The 20,042-nt window shown below is 42.8% G+C and overlaps 1 protein-coding gene across 1 annotated transcript in view; it reads left to right on the top strand.

Moving 5' to 3' along the window:
* lrp2b (low density lipoprotein receptor-related protein 2b) overlaps positions 1 to 20,042 on the top strand; it is a 94,543-nt gene that overhangs the window by 39,728 nt on the left and 34,773 nt on the right. The window contains exons 34-43 of the mRNA XM_021565420.2: positions 7,489 to 7,784; positions 8,104 to 8,620; positions 12,132 to 12,284; positions 13,262 to 13,432; positions 13,773 to 13,996; positions 14,331 to 14,508; positions 14,860 to 15,056; positions 15,297 to 15,542; positions 15,777 to 15,905; positions 16,106 to 16,225. Of these exons, the coding sequence (XP_021421095.2) occupies positions 7,489 to 7,784; positions 8,104 to 8,620; positions 12,132 to 12,284; positions 13,262 to 13,432; positions 13,773 to 13,996; positions 14,331 to 14,508; positions 14,860 to 15,056; positions 15,297 to 15,542; positions 15,777 to 15,905; positions 16,106 to 16,225 (2,231 nt within the window). The remainder of the gene's footprint in view (positions 1 to 7,488; positions 7,785 to 8,103; positions 8,621 to 12,131; positions 12,285 to 13,261; positions 13,433 to 13,772; positions 13,997 to 14,330; positions 14,509 to 14,859; positions 15,057 to 15,296; positions 15,543 to 15,776; positions 15,906 to 16,105; positions 16,226 to 20,042) is intronic.

Genomic DNA, 20,042 nt, shown 5'->3' on the forward strand with positions numbered 1-20,042 from the left:
TGCTGATCCTCAACACTGGGGCCCCTCAGGGGTGCGTGCTTAGTCCCCTCCTGTACTCCCTGTTCACCCATGACTGCATGGCCAAGCACAACTCCAACACCATCATTAAATTTGCTGACGACACAATGGTGGTAGGCCTGATCACTGACAACGATGAAACAGCCTATAGGAAGGAGGTCCCAGGACAACAACCTCTCCCTCAATGTGAGCAAGACAAAGGAACTGATCGTGGACTACAGGAAAAGGAGGGCCGAACAGGCCCCCATTAACATCGAAGGGGCTGAAGTGGAGCGGGTCGAGTTTCAAGTTCCTTGGTGTCCACATCACCAACAAACTAACATGGTCCAAACACACCAAGACAGTTGTGAAGAGGACACAACAACACCTTTTCCCCCTCAGGAGACTGAAAAGATTTGGCATGGGTCCCTAGATCCTTAAAGTTCTACAGCTGCACCATCGAGAGCATCCTGACCGGTTGCATCACCTCTTGGTATGGCAACTGCTCGGGATCTGACCGTAACGGCCCAGTACATCACTGGGGCCAAGCTTCCTGACATCCAGGAACTACAGTTGAAGTTGGAAGTTTACATACACTTAGGTTGAAGTCATTAAAACTCGTTTTTCAACCACTCCACAAATTTCTTGTTAACAAACTATAGTTTTGGCAAGTCGGTTAGGACATCTACTTTGCATGACACAAGTAATTGTTAATTGTAATCCAACAATTGTAACTGTAATCCAACAATTGTTTACAGACAGATTATTTCACTTATAATTCACTGTATCACAATTCCAGTGGGTCAGACGTTTACATACACTAAGTTGACTGTGCCTTTAAACATCACAGAAAATGATGTCATGGCTTTAGGAGCTTCTGATAGGCAAATTGACTTCATTTGAGTCAATTGGAGGTGTACCTGTGGATGTATTTCAAGGCCTACCTTCAATTTCAGTGCCTCTTTGCTTGATATCATGGGAAAATCAAAAGAAATCAGCCAAGACCTCAGATTTAAAAAATTGTAGACCGCCACAAGTCTGGTTCATCCTTGGGAGCAATTTCCAAATGCCTGAAGGTACCACGTTCATCGGTACAAACAATAGTACGCAAGTATAAACACCATGGGACCACACAGCCATCATACCGCTCAGGAAGGAGACGTGTTCTGTCTCTTAGGAGACAAACATACTTTGGTGCGAAAAGTGCAAATCAATCCCAGAACGACTGCAAAGGACCTTGTGAAGATGCTGGAGGAAACAGGTACAAAAGTATCTATATCCACAGTAAAAGAAAAAGTTCTATATCGACATAACCTGAAAGCTTCTCAGCAAGGAAGAAGCCACTGTTCAAAACCGCCATAAAAAAACATGAAGCACAAACCATGAAGCACAAAGCTGGCAGCATCATGTTGTGGGGGTGCTTTATCGCAGGAGGGACTGGTGCACTTCACAAAATAGATGGCATCATGGGGTAGGAAAATTACGTGGATATATTGAAGCAACATCTCAAGTCATCAGTCAGGCAGGAAGTTAAAGCTTGGTCGCAAATGGGTCTTCCAAATGGACAATGACCCCAAGCATACTTCCAAAGTTGTGGCAAAATGGCTTAAGGACAACAAAGTCAAGGTATTGGAGTGGCCATCACAAAGCCCTGACCTCAATCCCAAGGAAAATGTGTGCGCAGAACTGAAAAAGCGTGTGCGAGCAAGGAGGCCTACAAACTCGACTCAGTTACACCAGCTCTGACAGGAGGAAAGGACCAAAATTCACCCAACTTATTGTGGGAAGCTTGTGGAAGGCTACCTGAAATGTTTGACCCAAGTTAAACCATTTTAAAACAATGCTACCAAATGCTAATTGAGTGTATGTAAACTTCTGACTCACTGGGAATGTGATGAAAGAAATAAAAGCTAAAATAAATAATTCTCTCAACTTAAAATAAAGTGGTGATCCTAACTGACCTAGTACAGGGAATTTTTACTAGGATTCAATGTCAGGAATTGTGAAAAACTGAGTTTTAATGTATTTGGCTAAGGTGTATGTAAACTTTCGACTTCAACTGTATATACTAGGTGGTGTCAGAGGAAGGCCCAAAAACTTGTCAAAGACTTCAGTCACTCAAGTCTAAGACTGTTTTCTCTACTACCGTACGGCAAGCTATACCGGAGCACCAAGTCTAAGACCAAAATGCTCCTTAATAAACCTTTTCGGGCTAGGGGTTCCGCTAGCGGAACGTTTCGACAACATCTGGTGAAGTGGCAGAGCGCGGAATTCAAAACAAATTATTAGAAATATTTAACTTTCATACATTCACAAGTGCAATACACCAAATTAAAGCTTAACTGCTTATTAATCTAGCCATTATGATCAGATTTAAAAAAGGCTTTACGGTTAAAGCAAACCATGCTATTATCTGAGGACAGCACCCCATCAAACAAAGACAGACAATCATAATTCAACCCGCCAGGCATGATACGAAACTCAGAAATAAAGATATAATTCATGCAGTACCTTTGACGAGCTTCTTCTGTTGGCACTCCAATATGTCCCATACACATCACAAATGGTCCTTTTGTTCGATTAATCCCGTATTTATATATCCAAAATGTCAATTTATTTGGTGCGTCTGATCCAGAAAAACACTGGTTCCAACTCGCACAACATGACTACAAAATATCTCATAAGTTACCTGTAATCTTTGTCCAAACATTTCAAACAACTTTCGTAATACAACTTTAGGTATTTTTTTACGTAAATAATAAATAAAAATTTAGGACGGGATAAACTCTCTTCAATACCGGAGGAAAACAAAGTGGAGCATGCTTTTCAGATCACGCGCCTCTATCAAACAGTACACTTCACTCGACCCTCATTCTGAACAGGGCTACTTCTTCATTTCTCAAAGGAAAAACATCAACCAATTTTTAAAGACTGTTGACATCCAGTGGAAGCGAAAGGAACTCCAAGCAACTCCCAGATTCCCAATGAAAATCCATTGAAAAGAGAGAGACCTAAAAAATAAAATCCTGGATGGTTTGTCCTCGGGGTTTCGCCTGCCAAATAAGTTCTGTTATACTCACAGACATCATTCAAACAGTTGTAAAAATGTCAGTGTTTTCTATCCAAATCTACTAATACTATGCATATCATAGCTTCTGGGCCTGAGTAGCAGGCAGTTTACTTTGGGCACGCTTTTCATCCGGATGTGAAAATACTGCCCCCTAGCCCGAAAAGGTTAACAGCTTCTACCCCAAAGCCATAAGACTGCTGAACAATTAATCAAATGGCCACCCGGACTATTTACATTGACCCCCACCCCCCCTTTGTTTTTACACTGCTGCTACTTGCTGTCTATCTATGCATACAAATGACCTCGACTAACCTGTACCCCTGCACATTGGCTTGGTACCGGGACCCCCTGTATATAGCCTTGTTATTGTTATGTTGGAACCTGTGGGCTTGTAAGTAAGCATTTCACGGTAAGGTCTACAATACCTGTTGTACTCGGCGCATATGACAAATAACATTTGATTTGATGTTAATAGAAATGAAATAACTAAATTAGTCGTTGCATAAATATTCAGCTCCCTGAGTTAGTACATGTTAGAAATACCTATACTAGTGTATAATCCTCAGCATAATTATTAACTTGGCCATACTTTAAGAGTTTTAAAGCGTGGATACTAATGGATACTAATTATTGTATTGTTTCCCCTTTTAAAACCACACAACAATATACAGTAGGGAGAACAAGTATTTGATACACTGCTGATTTTGCAGGTTTTCCTACTTACAAAGCATGTAGAGGTCTGTAATGTTTACCATAGGTACACTTCAACTGTGAGACGGAGACGGAAGAGACGGAATCTAAAACAAAAATCCCGAAAATCAATTAATTTGCATTTTCTTGCATGACATAAGTATTTGATACATCAGAAAAGCAGAACTTAATATTTGGTACAGAAACCTTTGTTTGCAATTACAGAGATCATACGTTTCCTGTAGTTCTTGACCAGGTTTGCACACACTGCAGCAGGGATTTTGGCCCACTTCTCCAGATCCTTCAGGTTTCAGGGCTGTCGCTGGGCAATACGGACTTTCAGCTCCCTCCAAAGATTTTCTATTGGGTTCAGGTCTGGAGACTGGCTAGGCCACTCCAGGACCTTGAGATGCTTCTTACGGAGCAACTTCTTAGTTGCCCTCGCTGTGTGTTTCATGTCGTTGTCATGCTGGAAGACCCAGCCAAGACCCATCTTCAATGCTCTTACTGAGGGAAGGAGGTTGTTGGGCAAGATCTCGCGATACATGGCCCCATCCATCCTCCCCTCAATACGGTGCAGTCGTCCTGTCCCCTTTGCAGAAAAGCATCCCCAAAGAATGATGTTTCCACCTCCATGCTTCACGGTTGTGATGGTGTTCTTGGGGTTGTACTCATCCTTCTTCTTCCTCCAAACACGGCGAGTGGAGTTCAGACCAAAAAGCTCTATTTTTGTCTCATCAGACCACATGACCTTCTCCCATTCCTCCTCTGGATCATCCAGATGGTCATTGGCAAACTTCAGATGGTCCTGGACATGCGCTGGCTTGAGCAGGGGGACCTTGCGTGCGCTGCAGGATTTTAATCCATGACGGCGTAGTGTGTTACTAATGGTTTTCTTTGAGACTGTGGTCCCAGCTCTCTTCAGGTCATTGACCAGGTCCTGCCGTGTAGTTCTGGGCTGATCCCTCACCTTCCTCATGATCATTGATGCCCCACGAGGTGAGATCTTGCATGGAGCCCCAGACCGAGGGTGATAGACCGTCATCTTGAACTTCTTCCATTTTCTAATAATTGCGCCAACAGTTGTTGCCTTCTCACCAAGCTGCTTGCCTATTATCCTGTAGGCCATCCCAGCCTTGTGCAGGTCTACAATTTTATCCCTGATGTCCTTACACAGCTCTCTGGTCTTGGCCATTGTGGAGAGGTTGGAGTCTGTTTGATTGAGTGTGTGGACAGGTGTCTTTTATACAGGTAACGAGTTCAAACAGGTGCAGTTAATACAGGTAATGAGTGGAGAACAGGAGGGCTTAAAGAAAAACTAACAAGTCTGTGAGAGCTGTAATTCTTACTGGTTGGTAGAATGCAATAAATAAAATGCAAATTACTTAAAAATCATACAATGTGATTTTCTGGATTTTTGTTTTAGATTCCGTCTCTCACAGTTGAAGTGCACCTATGATAAAAATTACAGACCTCTACATGCTTTGAAAGTAGGAAAACCTGCAAAATCGGCAGTGTATCAAATACTTGTTCTCCCCACTGTAAATAACTTCTAATGGAATCCACTGTGTCTGTGCGTGTGTGGCATGGGCCTCAACATCATGTTTGTACCGGACAGCACTAGGGTTGTGCAGTATGTAGATTTTCATATCATCATACCCTCTTCCCAGGATTTACGGTATTACCGGCTTGGTACACAAGGGGGTGCCAAAAACAGCAAAAAATCCCATTGGGCATCTATTACCAGAATTCTAACAAAATTAGCAAAAGTATTAGCGAATTCCCATGGAGACTGCTAGCTAAAGATGCTAACGAGCGCAAACAAATATAAACAAATTGCAATGACCGCCAATCCAGGTCATGAAGTTATACATACAATATATAGGTAGGAGCTACTGAATGTCAGAATTCTTATTTTTTTCACGCAGGAAAAATATATATAATGAGTTCATGCTGCGTTTTGGAAACGCAAATGTTCAATTCTTATTGTAATTTCTGCTCTGCATCAGACACATTTTGGGCTTCAGTTGCACTTCTCCACTTGGATGAGAATTCATGAACGGTGTCATTCTATCAGCAAACAGCGCTCTGACTGATAGATACTTTTCTCTTGGTTTAGCCAGCCTACTTTTCTCTGGTAAAATGAAAGATTACCTTTAAACAAAACATTAGGAAATGTAGCTGGCTACATCCTTTCTGTGATAAACATTTTTATTTATTTAACTAGGCAAGTCAGTTAAGAACAAATTCTTATTTACAATGATGGCCTAGGAACAGTGGGTTAACTGCCTTCTTCAGGGGCAGAACAGATTTTTGACCTTGTCAGCTCAGGGATTTGATCTAGCCACCTTTCGGTTACTGGACCAACGCTCGAACCACTAGGCTACCTGCTGCCCCAATATATGATGGCCATGCATCGTTTTAGCAAAAAATACCATGCTTTTTCATTGTAAGCTCATTTACTTGTGACTGCCAGCTAAATAGCGTTGCACTTCTGTTAGCTTAATTTTCATCAGATTAAATTTTCGGCCAAAATGTCATGCACTAATGTATTTTCTGTAAATGAAAACTATAGTTGCAAAAAAACACTTTACTTTTAATATAAAATGCGACCCGTGTCAATATAAAGCTGGACTCACCTGCTCCCGCTTTCTCCTGTTGTGCTAGTTACAATCTGGCTCAACTGTTCAGGGAAACTATGGTAAGCTTCATAATGTAAAATCATGTGATGGGTGAAATGAAGAACCCAATATTCTTTTATCTCCTAACAAATTGCACAACTTGACTGCAGGTATTTACTTAAACATTAGCTACAAATATTACAATTTATTGAAAAACTTAAAATAAATAGTTTCAATGGTATTGACGGTATTAAAAAACCATCCCGTTGCTATTTCCAAATAGCTTGTTATACGGTACACCGCCCAAGCCTAGACAGCACAATAATGGGCAGATCTTAGTGAATCAGTTCAAGTGGACTAGCGGGTGAGGGCCACTCAACCATAAAGGCCTGATTTAGTGGAGTGTTACAGAGATGGTTGTCCTTCTGGAAGGTTCTCCCATCTCCACAGAGGAACTCTGGAGCTCTGTCAGAGTGACCATTTGGTTCTTGGTCACCTGCCTGACCAAGGCCCTTCTCCCACGATTGCTCAGTTTGGCCGGGCAGCCAGATCTAGGAAGAGTCTTGGTGGTTCCAATCTTCTTCCATTTAAGAATGATGGAGGCTACTGTGTTCTTGGGGACCTTCAATGCTGCAGAAATGTTTTGGTACCCTTCCCCAGATCTATGCCTCAACACAATCCTGTCTCGGAGCTCTACTGACAATTCATTCAACCTCATGGCTTGGTTTTCGCTCTGACATGCACTGTTAACTGTAGGAACTTATAGACAGGTGTGTGCCTTTCCAAATCATGGACAATCAATTGAATTTACCACAGGTGGACTCCAATCAAGTTGCAGAAAGATTTCAAGGATGACCAATGGAAACAGGATGCATCTGAGCTTAATTTCGAGGTTCATTGCAAAGTGTCTGAATAGTTATGGGGTATTGTGTAGAATTACATCTGTTTTAGAATAAGGCTGTAACGTAACAAAATATGGAAAAAGTCAAGGGGTCTGAATACTTTCCGGATGCACTGTATTTTTGTTGAGTGTCTCTCTCTCGTACATTGAAGAGTAGGGGTACTTACACAAAGACTTCATACCTCATTGTTTACCTCCTCTCCTGTTAGCTGTGACCGAGTCAATGACTGCGGGGACGGCAGCGACGAGTTGGACTGTTCCTACGACACCTGCACCAGCTACCAGTTCACCTGCCAAAACGGCGCCTGCATCCCAGCCACCTTTGCCTGCGATGGCGAGGCCGACTGTCTGGACGGTTCTGACGAGGCAGAAGGCATGTGCAGCACCCCCCAGCCTACCTGTGCCCCGGGAGAGTACTTGTGCAAGTCGGGCGAGTGTATTGACACCCACAAGGTCTGCAACTCGCAGAAGGACTGCTCGGATAACAGTGATGAGAAGGGATGCGGTAAGATCTCTCGTACAGCGAAGGGTGTAACACAATGGGGAAGGGATAGATTTATTTTCTTTGTTGTGACAGTTGTACAATAGGTCATGCGAATGTAACCACACTAAATGTATGATATTTCAAGACGTACACTGTATTTGGAGTAGGAAATACTGTAAGTATGTGGAGTAGGAAATTAGTATTTGCAGTAAGAGCATAAGAATTTAGAGTAGGAAAAGGGAACTCTGATTTGGATTCCTAGATTCATCTTACAGCACACCTTAATCTTACAGAACTCATCCTACCTCTCTCTATCTCCTTCCCTCTCTACTCTGTGCAGGAATTAACGAATGCCAAGATCCGTCGGTCCACAAGTGTGCCCAGGTCTGCACCGACACCCTGACAGGTTACTACTGCTCGTGTGATGCCGGCTACCACCTCATGCCTGATGGTAAGGCGTGCGCAGACCTGGACGAGTGCCGCGACACGCCCGCCGTCTGTAGCCAGATCTGCGAGAACTCCGCCGGCTCCTTCCACTGCAAATGCGCCCCGGGCTACGTGCGTGAGCCAGACGGGAGTACGTGCCGCCAGAACAGCGCCATCGCCCCTTATCTTCTGTACAGTAATCGCTATTACATTCGTAATTTGACGACTGACGGTTCGCAGCTGAGCGTGATTCTGCAAGGACTGTCGAATGTGGTGGCGCTGGATTTTGACCATTACGAAAAGAGGCTGTACTGGTTGGATGCGGGAATGGTGCGGATTGAGAGGATGCGATTCGACGGCAGTGAGAGGGAGACGATAGTGGATAACAACGTGGTAGGGGCTGAGGGAATGGCAGTGGATTGGGTTGGCAGGTGAGTGAAGGGGGAGGGGCATCAGAGCTTGATTGTAATTTTAAAATCATTGGCCTCATGGCGACGCAGTTTCCTTAATCTCCAGCACCTCAATTGGAAAGGACAGGTGAGGGAAAACTATGAGTGTGAATAATTACATGATGCACTGTGTTGTGTTCAAAAGCTTCATAAAACTGTCTCACATTTCACATTTTGATTATAGCCTACAGTTGGCTTATAATGACACATTTGTATCTCCTTACAATTATATGTTTCATAGAAAAAGGTCTATATATACAGTGGAAAGAAAAACTATGTGAACCCTTTGGAATTACCTCAATTTCTGCATAGATTTGTCATAAAAGTTGATCTGTTCTTCATCTAAGCCACAACAATAGACAAACACAGTCTGCTTAAACTAATGACACACAAACAATTATACATTTTCATGTCTTTACTGAACACACTGTGTAAACATTCCCAGTGCAGGGTGGGAAAAGTATGTGAACTCCTTTTTGCAGCAATAACCTCAACCAAACATTTTCTGTAGCTGCGAATCAGAACTGCACAACGGTCAGGAGGAATTTAGGATTTTCTTGGGATGTCTGGTGTGAACCACTCTCTTGAGCTCATGCCACAGCATCTCAATCGGATTGAGGTCAGGACTCTTACTGGGCCACTCCAGAAGGTGTATTTTCTTCTGTTGAAGCCATTCTGTTGTTCATTTACATCTGTGTTTTTTGTCGTTGTCCTGCTGCATCACCAAACTTCTGCTGAGCTTCAATTGGCGGACAGATCGTCTTACATTCTCCTGCAAAATGTCTTGTTAAACTTGGGAATTCATTTTTCTGTTGATGATAGCAAGATGTCCAGGCCCTGAGGCAGCAAAGCAGCCCCAAACCATGATGCTCCCTCCACCATACTTTACAGTTGGGATGAGGTTTTGATGTTGGTGTGCTGTGCCTTTTTTTCTCCACACAGAGTGTTGTGTGTTCCTTCCAAACAACTCAACTGTAGTTTCATCTGTCCACAGAATATTTTGCCAACATCCAGGTGCTCTTTTGCGAACCTCGGACGTGCAGTAATGTTTTTTTTGGACAGCAGTGGCTTCTTCCATGGTGTCCTCCCATGAACACCATACTTGTTTAGTTTTTTACATATACAGTGCCTTGCGAAAGTATTCGGCCCCCTTGAACTTTGCGACCTTTTGCCACATTTCAGGCTTCAAACATAAAGATATAAAACTGTATTTTTTTGTGAAAAATCAACAACAAGTGGGACACAATCATGAAGTGGAACGACATTTATTGGATATTTCAAACTTTTTTAACAAATCAAAAACTGAAAAATTGGGCGTGCAAAATTATTCAGCCCCCTTAAGTTAATACTTTGTAGCGCCACCTTTTGCTGCGATTACAGCTGTAAGTCGCTTGGGGTGTGTCTCTATCAGTTTTGCACATCGAGAGACTGACATTTTTTCCCATTCCTCCTTGCAAAACAGCTCGAGCTCAGTGAGGTTGGATGGAGAGCATTTGTGAACAGCAGTTTTCAGTTCTTTCCACAGATTCTCGATTGGATTCAGGTCTGGACTTTGACTTGGCCATTCTAACACCTGGATATGTTTATTTTTGAACCATTCCATTGTAGATTTTGCTTTATGTTTTGGATCATTGTCTTGTTGGAAGACAAATCTCCGTCCCTGTCTCAGGTCTTTTGCAGACTCCATCAGGTTTTCTTCCAGAATGGTCCTGTATTTGGCTCCATTCATCCTCCCATCAATTTTAACCATATTCCCTGTCCCTGCTGAAGAAAAGCAGGCCCAAACCATGATGCTGCCACCACCATGTTTGACAGTGGGGATGGTGTGTTCAGCTGTGTTGCTTTTACGCCAAACATAACATTTTGCATTGTTGCCAAAAAGTTCAATTTTGGTTTCATCTGACCAGAGCACCTTCTTCCACATGTTTGGTGTGTCTCCCAGGTGTCTTGTGGCAAATTTTAAACAACACTTTTTATGGATATCTTTAAGAAATGGCTTTCTTCTTGCCACTCTTCCATAAAGGCCAGATTTGTGCAATATACGACTGATTGTTGTCCTATGGACAGAGTCTCCCATCTCAGCTGTAGATCTCTGCAGTTCATCCAGAGTGATCATGGGCCTCTTGGCTGCATCTCTGATCAGTCTTCTCCTTGTATGAGCTGAAAGTTTAGAGGGACGGCCAGGTCTTGGTAGATTTGCAGTGGTCTGATACTCCTTCCATTTCAATATTATCGCTTGCACAGTGCTCCTTGGGATGTTTAAAGCTTGGGAAATCTTTTTGTATCCAAATCCGGCTTTAAACTTCTTCACAACAGTATCTCGGACCTGCCTGGTGTGTTCCTTGTTCTTCATGATGCTCTGCGCTTTTAACGGACCTCTGAGACTATCACAGTGCAGGTGCATTTATACGGAGACTTGATTACACACAGGTGGATTGTATTTATCATCATTAGTCATTTAGGTCAACATTGGATCATTCAGAGATCCTCACTGAACTTCTGGAGAGAGTTTGCTGCACTGAAAGTAAAGGGGCTGAATAATTTTGCACGCCCAATTTTTCAGTTTTTGATTTGTTAAAAAAGTTTGAAATATCCAATAAATGTCGTTCCACTTCATGATTGTGTCCCACTTGTTGTTGATTCTTCACAAAAAAATACAGTTTTATATCTTTATGTTTGAAGCCTGAAATGTGGCAGAAGGTCGCAAAGTTCAAGGGGGCCGAATACTTTCGCAAGGCACTGTAGTAGACTCGTCAACAGAGAAGTTAGCATGTTCCAGATATTTCTGTAAGTCTTTAGCTGACACTCTAGGATTCTTCTTAACCTCATTGAGCATTCTGCGCTGTGCTCTTGCAGTCATCTTTGCGGGACGGCCACTCCTAGGGAGAGTAGCAACAGTGCTGAACTTTCTCCATTTATAGATCATTTGTTTTACCATGGACTGATGAACATTCAAGTTTTTAGAGATACTTATGTAACCATTTTCAGCTTTATGGAAGTTAACAATTCTTAATCTTAGGTCTTTGAGATCTCTTTTGTTCAATGCATGGTTCACATCAGGCAATGCTTCTTGTGAATAGCAAACTCACATTTTGTGAGCGTTTTTATAGGGCAGGGCAGCTCTAACCAACATCTCCAACCTTGTCTCATTGATTGGACTCCAGGTTAGCGGACTCCTGACTCCAATTGGCTTTTGGAGAAGTCATTAGCCTAGGGGTTCACACACTTTTTCCAACCTACACTGTGACAGTTTAAATGATGTATTCAATATAGACAAGAAAAATACAATAATTTGTGTGTTATTAGTTTAAGCACACTGTGTTCATCTATGGTTGTGACTTCGATGAAGATCAGATCAAATTCTATGACCAATTTATGCAGAAATCCAGGTAATTCCAAAAGGTTCACAGACTTTTTCTTGCCACTGTATGATATTGTATCTATGCATATGTCCATAGTCATTCTTGTATGTTTATGTGTGTGTATCCCAAAGGAAGCTCTACTGGGTAGACGGTTACTACGGCTCTCTCCACGTGTCAGAGCTGGATGGTCGTTTCCAGAAGAAGTTGCTGAGTGGCTGCGTGGGACCTAACGCCACCTACTGCTTTGTCCGGCCCCGTGCCGTAGCCGTCAACCCCAAATATGGGTACTAACCAGGGGAGGCTGCTGAGGGGAGGACGGCTCATAATAATGGCTGGAACAGAGCAAATGGCATGGCATCAAACACATGGGAACCACGTGTTTGATGTATTTCAAATCTAATCAAGTTTTATTAGTCACATGCGCCGAATACAACAGGTGGAGGAGACCTTACAGTGAAATGCCTACTTACAAGCCCCTAACCAACAACGCAGTTTTAAAAAAAATATGAATAAGAAATAAAAGTAACAAGTAATTAAAGAGTGGCAGTAAAATAACAATAGTGAGACTATATACAGGTGGGTACCGGTACAGGATTAATGTGCGGGGGCACCGGTGAGTTGAGGTAATATGTACATGTAGGTAGAGTCATTAAAGTGACTATGCATAGATGATAACAACAGAGAGTAGCAGCGGTGTAAAAGAGGGGGGACAATGCAAATAGTCTGTGTAGCCATTTGATTAGGTGTTCAGGAGTCTTATGGCTTGGGGGTAGAAGCTGTTTAGAAGCCTCTTGGACCTAGACTTGGTGCTCCGGTACCGCTTGCCATGCGGTAGCAGAGAGAACAGTCTATGACTAGGGTGGCTGGAGTCTTTGACACTTTAGGGCCTTCCTCTGACACCGCCTGGTACTGTATAGAAGTCCTGGATGGCAGGAAGCTTGGCCCCAGTTGATACCATTCCACCTATTCTGCTCCAGCTATTACCACAAGCCTGTTCTCCCCAATTGAAGGTGCCACCAACCTCCTGTGGTACTGACATGCACATGCACGCGCATACACACAAACATACGAGGTCCCACACATCCCCACCTGCAAGATAGAGGAAGAGTGGCCATTCTTAATTAATGGCAGATATTGAGGCATTTTTCAATAATCATGACATCTTTGATATATTATTGAGTAATACCAGTTAACAAATTACATCAAATTTTTTGTTCCCTTTTTTAAAATTGACTCTCCATTTGATTCTCTCTGCCTGCAGCTGGCTGTATTGGACAGACTGGGGGGACACTGCCTACATTGGCAGGGTTGGTATGGATGGTACCAACGCCACTGCCCTCATCACCACCAAGCTGGAGTGGCCCAGTGCCCTGACCATTGACTACACCACCAACAAGATCTTCTTCGCCGACTCCCACCTCAATTTCCTAGAGTGAGACATCAACACAACACTGTCTTCAGGGATGAACTTAATAATTCACTCTTAATACCTTTCTATGTAGTACTATCGGGCTTTATCATGAAAGTGTCGTAGGGCAGAAAAATAAGGCATTATGACCCCATCACATCTATGCCTTGAATATCAGGGTTGAATGAGATCATGTTCAGTTGAAGAAATAAAACACTTGAGGATAAGTAGGTAAGAAAACCCCTAGTAGAGAAAAGGCAATGGAGGAAAAAACTCTTTAGTTAGGAAAAAAAAAGACAAGAACAAAATAAGGACAACAGAACAGTACAGTTAAAGTGTATGCCCTCTCTCTAACTCTCTAAAGTTTTGCTGATATGGACGGGGAGAACCGCCACCGGGCCATAGCAGGCTCTCTGCCTCACCCCTTTGCCGTCACCCTGTTTGAAGACTGGGTCTACTGGACTGACTGGAACACCCACACCGTTGAGAAGGCCCACAAGTACACTGGCACCGGCCGCGTTGTCATGGGAAACAACACACACCGGCCAAATGACATCCATGTATACCATCCCTACAGGCAGCCTCGCAGTATGTATAGTACTGTGCCCTTTGACCCTTTGGAATTCCCATACATTGCTTGCTTAATTTTCATTTGTATACACCACTGTTGTACTTGTCTTTCCTGCATTTACACTCATATTTGTATTTTCTTACTGGCCCTGATTTTGCAGATAGCAGCTTATTTAAAATACATTTTTTACTTGCAATGACTTTGATATGTGGTTGTTTTCCTCTAACCTAGTTGAATGCACTTACTGGATAACAGCATTTGCAAAATGGCTTGATTGTCCATCGGGACAATATTATTAGCTTTCCATCATAGATGCGTCCATTCTTATGGCTGCTGATTGGTGTTTCCTAGGCGATAACCCTTGTGCAACACACCACCTAACCTGTAGCCACCTGTGTCTGATTGGTCCTGGCGGGACCAGCGCTACGTGTGAGTGTCCAGACCACTTCATTGGCCTCTCCGTGGGCTTCAAGATCCAGTGTGTGGCCGACTGTTCCAGCACCCAGTTCCGCTGCGGAGACAACGAGAAGTCAGTCTGAATTTATGTCACTTATGTCACTTATCAGGAATATTTGTTTTCCATGTAGTAGAATTTGAATCAGTTTTTTTTGGGATCAGATACTGACACAACCGTACAATTTAGGGCTTTTCACACTACCAAGCTGAGCCAAACTAAGCTGTACTAAGCTTGCTTGAAAAGGACAATGTGAAATATTTGAGCGAGCACAGTTTGGTTCGGTGAGTGTGGAAAAGGGTATTTGGAGCCATGTGACTATTTGCTTGATAACTTGTGTGGTTGCACAGTTGTCTAAATTCATTAAGTGAGTGAGTTAACTCTTTACTCTCCCACCTCCCTCCATCTCTCCTTCTAATCCCCTAGGTGTGTCTCCATCTGGTGGAAGTGTGATGGTCAGTCCGACTGTGGTGACGGGTCCGACGAACCCCTCACCTGCCCGCCCCGCTACTGTCCAATTGGTCAGTTCCAGTGCCAGGATGGGAACTGCACTTATCCTGGCTTCCTGTGTGACGGACACGCTGACTGCCGTGACAATTCAGATGAGGACGCTGCCCTCTGCAGTACGAAAACCCTATTCCACCTATTTGTACCACACCACTTCCATCCCACCATTCTACTAGCGTCCGAAACCCACAGTGTGATTGTTCAACTGCTCTCGTTGCTCTTTCTGTTGTAGTGTCTTTAATAGCGATTACAAACAAACATGGGGGGGGGGCAACCCAGTCTGATCCCTCAAGATAAACTAAAACTTTCAGAGATGTGGCCTTAGAATCAAAACACCCAATCCTTCAATCCCCTAGGTGACCACAGGTGTGCAGAAAATCAGTTCCAGTGTAAGAACAAGCAGTGCATCCCTGTGTCACTGCACTGTGACGGCATCATCGACTGTTCTGATGGGAGTGACGAGGATCCTGATGGCTGTGCCCAGAAGACATGCCGACCGGGCCAGTTCACGTGCGCAAACGGAGTGTGTATCCCGCCCAACTATGTGTGTGACACTCAGAACGACTGCGGAGATAGATCCGATGAGCACTACGAGATCTGCAGTGAGTTTGCTATGTTTGTATAAGTCTGGATTTTTTCGTTCGGTGCTAATTATGAATTTATGTTTTATGTACCGAAACAGTGGCACTTATAGGATCAGGAGAGAATTGTGCTCCGTCATCTGCATAGTGCTTAATATATATATATTTTTTAAAACACCGTCTTGCAGAAAAACTCACTGCGTCCATCTTTTTTCTCTATCTATCCCTTCATCCCTTTGTCTCCTCCCTCTGTAGTGGGGCCAGAATATAACTGCGACGAGCTCACAGAGTTCTCCTGTAAGACCAACTACCGCTGTATCCCCACCTGGGCCGTGTGCGATGGCTCCAATGACTGCATCGACAACACTGACGAGCAGAACTGTGGTGTGTGTGTGTGTGTGCTTGTGATATAAGGGCAAAGTTACATTGTCTGAATATGGATACAGAAAATGTATAGCAGGCTACCAATCACATTTGTGTAAGTTCCGGGTCCTGCTTTTTCCTTACATTTCACTAAATAACTTCAAATAGATAATTTCAAACTATTTGACCCCTCATTAACCTGACCCCTGACCTATTCACAGAGGCGTTGACCTGTGACCCCCTGGGAGACTTTCGTTGTGACAACCACCGCTGTGTGCCCATCCGCTGGAGGTGTGACGGCAGCAACGACTGTGGTGACGGCTCTGATGAGAGGGACTGCGGTGAGTAGAGGTCAACTACAGTGCCTTGCGAAAGTATTCGGCCCCCTTGAACTTTGCGACCTTTTGCCACATTTCAGGCTTCAAACATAAAGATATAAAACTGTATTTTTTTGTGAAGAATCAACAACAAGTGGGACACAATCATGAAGTGGAACGAAATGTTTGGATATTTCAAACTTTTTTAACAAATCAAAAACTGAAAAATTGGGCGTGCAAAATTATTCAGCCCCCTTAAGTTAATACTTTGTAGCGCCACCTTTTGCTGCGATTACAGCTGTAAGTCGCTTGGGGTATGTCTCTATCAGTTTTGCACATTGAGAGACTGACATTTTTTCCCATTCCTCCTTGCAAAACAGCTCGAGCTCAGTGAGGTTGGATGGAGAGCATTTGTGAACAGCAGTTTTCAGTTCTTTCCACAGATTCTCGATTGGATTCAGGTCTGGACTTTGACTTGGCCATTCTAACACCTGGATATGTTTATTTTTGAACCATTCCATTGTAGATTTTGCTTTATGTTTTGGATCATTGTCTTGTTGGAAGACAAATCTCTGTCCCAGTCGCAGGTCTTTTGCAGACTCCATCAGGTTTTCTTCCAGAATGGTCCTGTATTTGGCTCCATCCATCTTCCCATCAATTTTAACCATCTTCCCTGTCCCTGCTGAAGAAAAGCAGGCCCAAACCATGATGCTGCCACCACCATGTTTGACAGTGGGGATGGTGTGTTCAGCTGTGTTGCTTTTACGCCAAACATAACGTTTTGCATTGTTGCCAAAAAGTTCAATTTTGGTTTCATCTGACCAGATCACCTTCTTCCACATGTTTGGTGTGTCTCGCAGGTGGCTTGTGGCAAACTTTAAACAACACTTTTTATGGATATCTTTAAGAAATGGCTTTCTTCTTGCCACTCTTCCATAAAGGCCAGATTTGTGCAATATACGACTGATTGTTGTCCTGTGGACAGAGTCTCCCACCTCAGCTGTAGATCTCTGCAGTTCATCCAGAGTGATCATGGGCCTCTTGGCTGCATCTCTGATCAGTCTTCTCCTTGTATGAGCTGAAAGTTTAGAGGGACGGCCAGGTCTTGGTAGATTTGCAGTGGTCTGATACTCCTTCCATTTCAATATTATCGCTTGCACAGTGCTCCTTGGGATGTTTAAAGCTTGGGAAATCTTTTTGTATCCAAATCCAGCTTTAAACTTCTTCACAAAAGTATCTCGGACCTGCCTGGTGTGTTCCTTGTTCTTCATGATGCTCTGCGCTTTTAACGGACCTCTGAGACTATCACAGTGCAGGTGCATTTATACGGAGACTTGATTACACACAGGTGGATTGTATTTATCATCATTAGTCATTTAGGTCAACATTGGATCATTCAGAGATCCTCACTGAACTTCTGGAGAGAGTTTGCTGCACTGAAAGTAAAGGGGCTGAATAATTTTGCACGCCCAATTTTTCAGTTTTTGATTTGTTAAAAAAGTTTGAAATATCCAATAAATGTCGTTCCACCTCATGATTGTGTCCCACTTGTTGTTGATTCTTCACAAAAAAATACAGTTTTATATCTTTATCTTTATGTTTGAAGCCTGAAATGTGGCAAAATGTTGCAAGGCACTGTACATAACCATCTAATAGGGATCAACTTCGTAGCCCTCTCATGCGATTCAACTCTGTAGCCCTCCTAATGGAATTCAACTCCATAGCCATCTAACAGGGTTCAAAGAAATTATGCAAAAAAGGTGGGAAACAAGTCTGACTGCTCAGCTGATTTAGTTTACATACTGTCATTTGAGAAATGCTGTGACTAAACTTTAAAAAATAAATGGTATTACCAAATCAAGATCAACAACATCAACAATGGGGAAAGAATTGAGCACCTGTTTACGTCCGTCGTCAGAATGAGACCAAAGCGCAGTGTGGAAAGTCTACATCTTTCTTTATTTTAGATGAACACCGAAAACAACACAAGACCACCGACCGTAAAGTTCTGCAGGGCTATACAGCAACAATGCAAAAACAAGATCCCACAAACGCCGGTGGAAAACAGGCTGCCTAAGTATGATTCCCAATCAGAGACAACGATAGACAGCTGCCTCTGATTGGGAACCATACCCGGCCAACAAAGAAATAGAAAACTATAATGCCCACCCAAATCACACCCTGACCTCACCAAATAGAGAAATAAACAGGCTCTCTAAGGTCAGGGTGTGACAGCACCTTACATTTGGTTTTCTGCCCATAATATAATGACTCTGTCATTCATCGAAGTTGATGGATAATTTATAGCAAAACTTTTTGATAAAGCCAATCATTAGCAGACTGTATTGTTACCCCTATTTGCCATGTCTTTAACCAAAGCCTAAAGGAGTGCGTGTCCACAGTTGTGGAAGGAAGCTAAAGTAATTCCACTACCTAAAAATAGTAAAGCACCCTTTGCTGGCTCTTACAGCCGCCCAATCAGTTTGATGCCTGTTCTTAGTAATCTAATGGAGAGAATTGTGTTTGAACAATACAAAACTCTTTTTTTTTTTTTTTTTACAAAATAGCAAACTACTGACTTTCAGCATGCATATAGGGAAGGGCACTCAACTTGTACTGCACTGACTCAAATGAATGTATAATAAGATGATAGTTGAAGCTGTATTGTTAGATTTCAGTGCAGATGTTATTGATCATAATTTGTTTTTTAAAAACTCACTTGTTATGGCTTTACATCACTTGCCATCACATGGTTGGAGAGTTACTTACAGAACCCAGAGAGTATTCTTCAATGGGAGCTTCTCTAACATCAGATATGTACAGTGCGGTAACCCGCAGGTACACCAGCAACTGTGGCAGGTAGATTTAAAAAATGTACCAGCCACTCAGATTTTTACCTGCCCAAATATATCAAGAATAAGAATATGCATATCCTTGCTTCAGGTCCTGAGCTACAGGCAGTTAGAGTTGGGTATGTCATTTTAGGTGAAAATTGAAAATGGTACTATCCTCATGGTGTTATAATTGAACAAGTTGAAGAAGCTTGAGCTCCTAGGAGTAACATTGGATGGTCAATTGTCATGGTCAAGTCATATTGACAAAATGATTGTGAAGATGGGGGGAGGTACAGTATGTCTGTTATAAAAATGTGTTTTTGACACAGATCAACTGTACATGTTGTTCAGGTTTTGATCTTGTCCCATCTTGATTACTGTCTGGCAATATGGTCATTTGCAACGAAGATAGACCTAGCAAAGCTGCAGCTGGCTCAAAACAAACCAGCACGCCTTGCTCTTAACTGCACAAACATAACTAACATCAACAACAAGCATGATAGTCTTTCATGGTTGCGGGTTGAGGCGAAGTTGACTACATTACTTCTTGTATTTTTAAGATTTTTTTGTGTATTGAAAATGCCTAACCACTTGTGTAATAAATTTGCATACACTTCAAACAGACGCCAATTTGGGTTTCTTCACGGTACCTAATCCAAAAACAGATTTAAAGTGTCGCTCAGTTATGTATAGAGCCATGTCATTGTGCATGGAATGCTCTGCCACCAGAGGGTACTCAGGCAAAAAGTGAGATTAGCTTTAAAAAACATCTTGTATCACATCGTCTCTCCTCTTTCTAAAGATCTGATTTAACTGTACTGTATATAAGAATATGAATATATGAAGTGTGTAAATAGTATTTTTGTTGTGTCATGTATATTGTTGGGGGCGGGGCGCACCTGGGAAAGGGGTCCTCATTGCTCGGGACCAGTGACGTCCTGGGTTTTGACCACAACATGGCAAAGGCTGTCCTCACGTGCCATCTCTTCAATAGGTTCACGTAAATC

This window comes from Oncorhynchus mykiss, chromosome 16 (assembly GCF_013265735.2).
Source record: "Oncorhynchus mykiss isolate Arlee chromosome 16, USDA_OmykA_1.1, whole genome shotgun sequence".
NCBI classification, from domain to species: domain Eukaryota; kingdom Metazoa; phylum Chordata; class Actinopteri; order Salmoniformes; family Salmonidae; genus Oncorhynchus; species Oncorhynchus mykiss.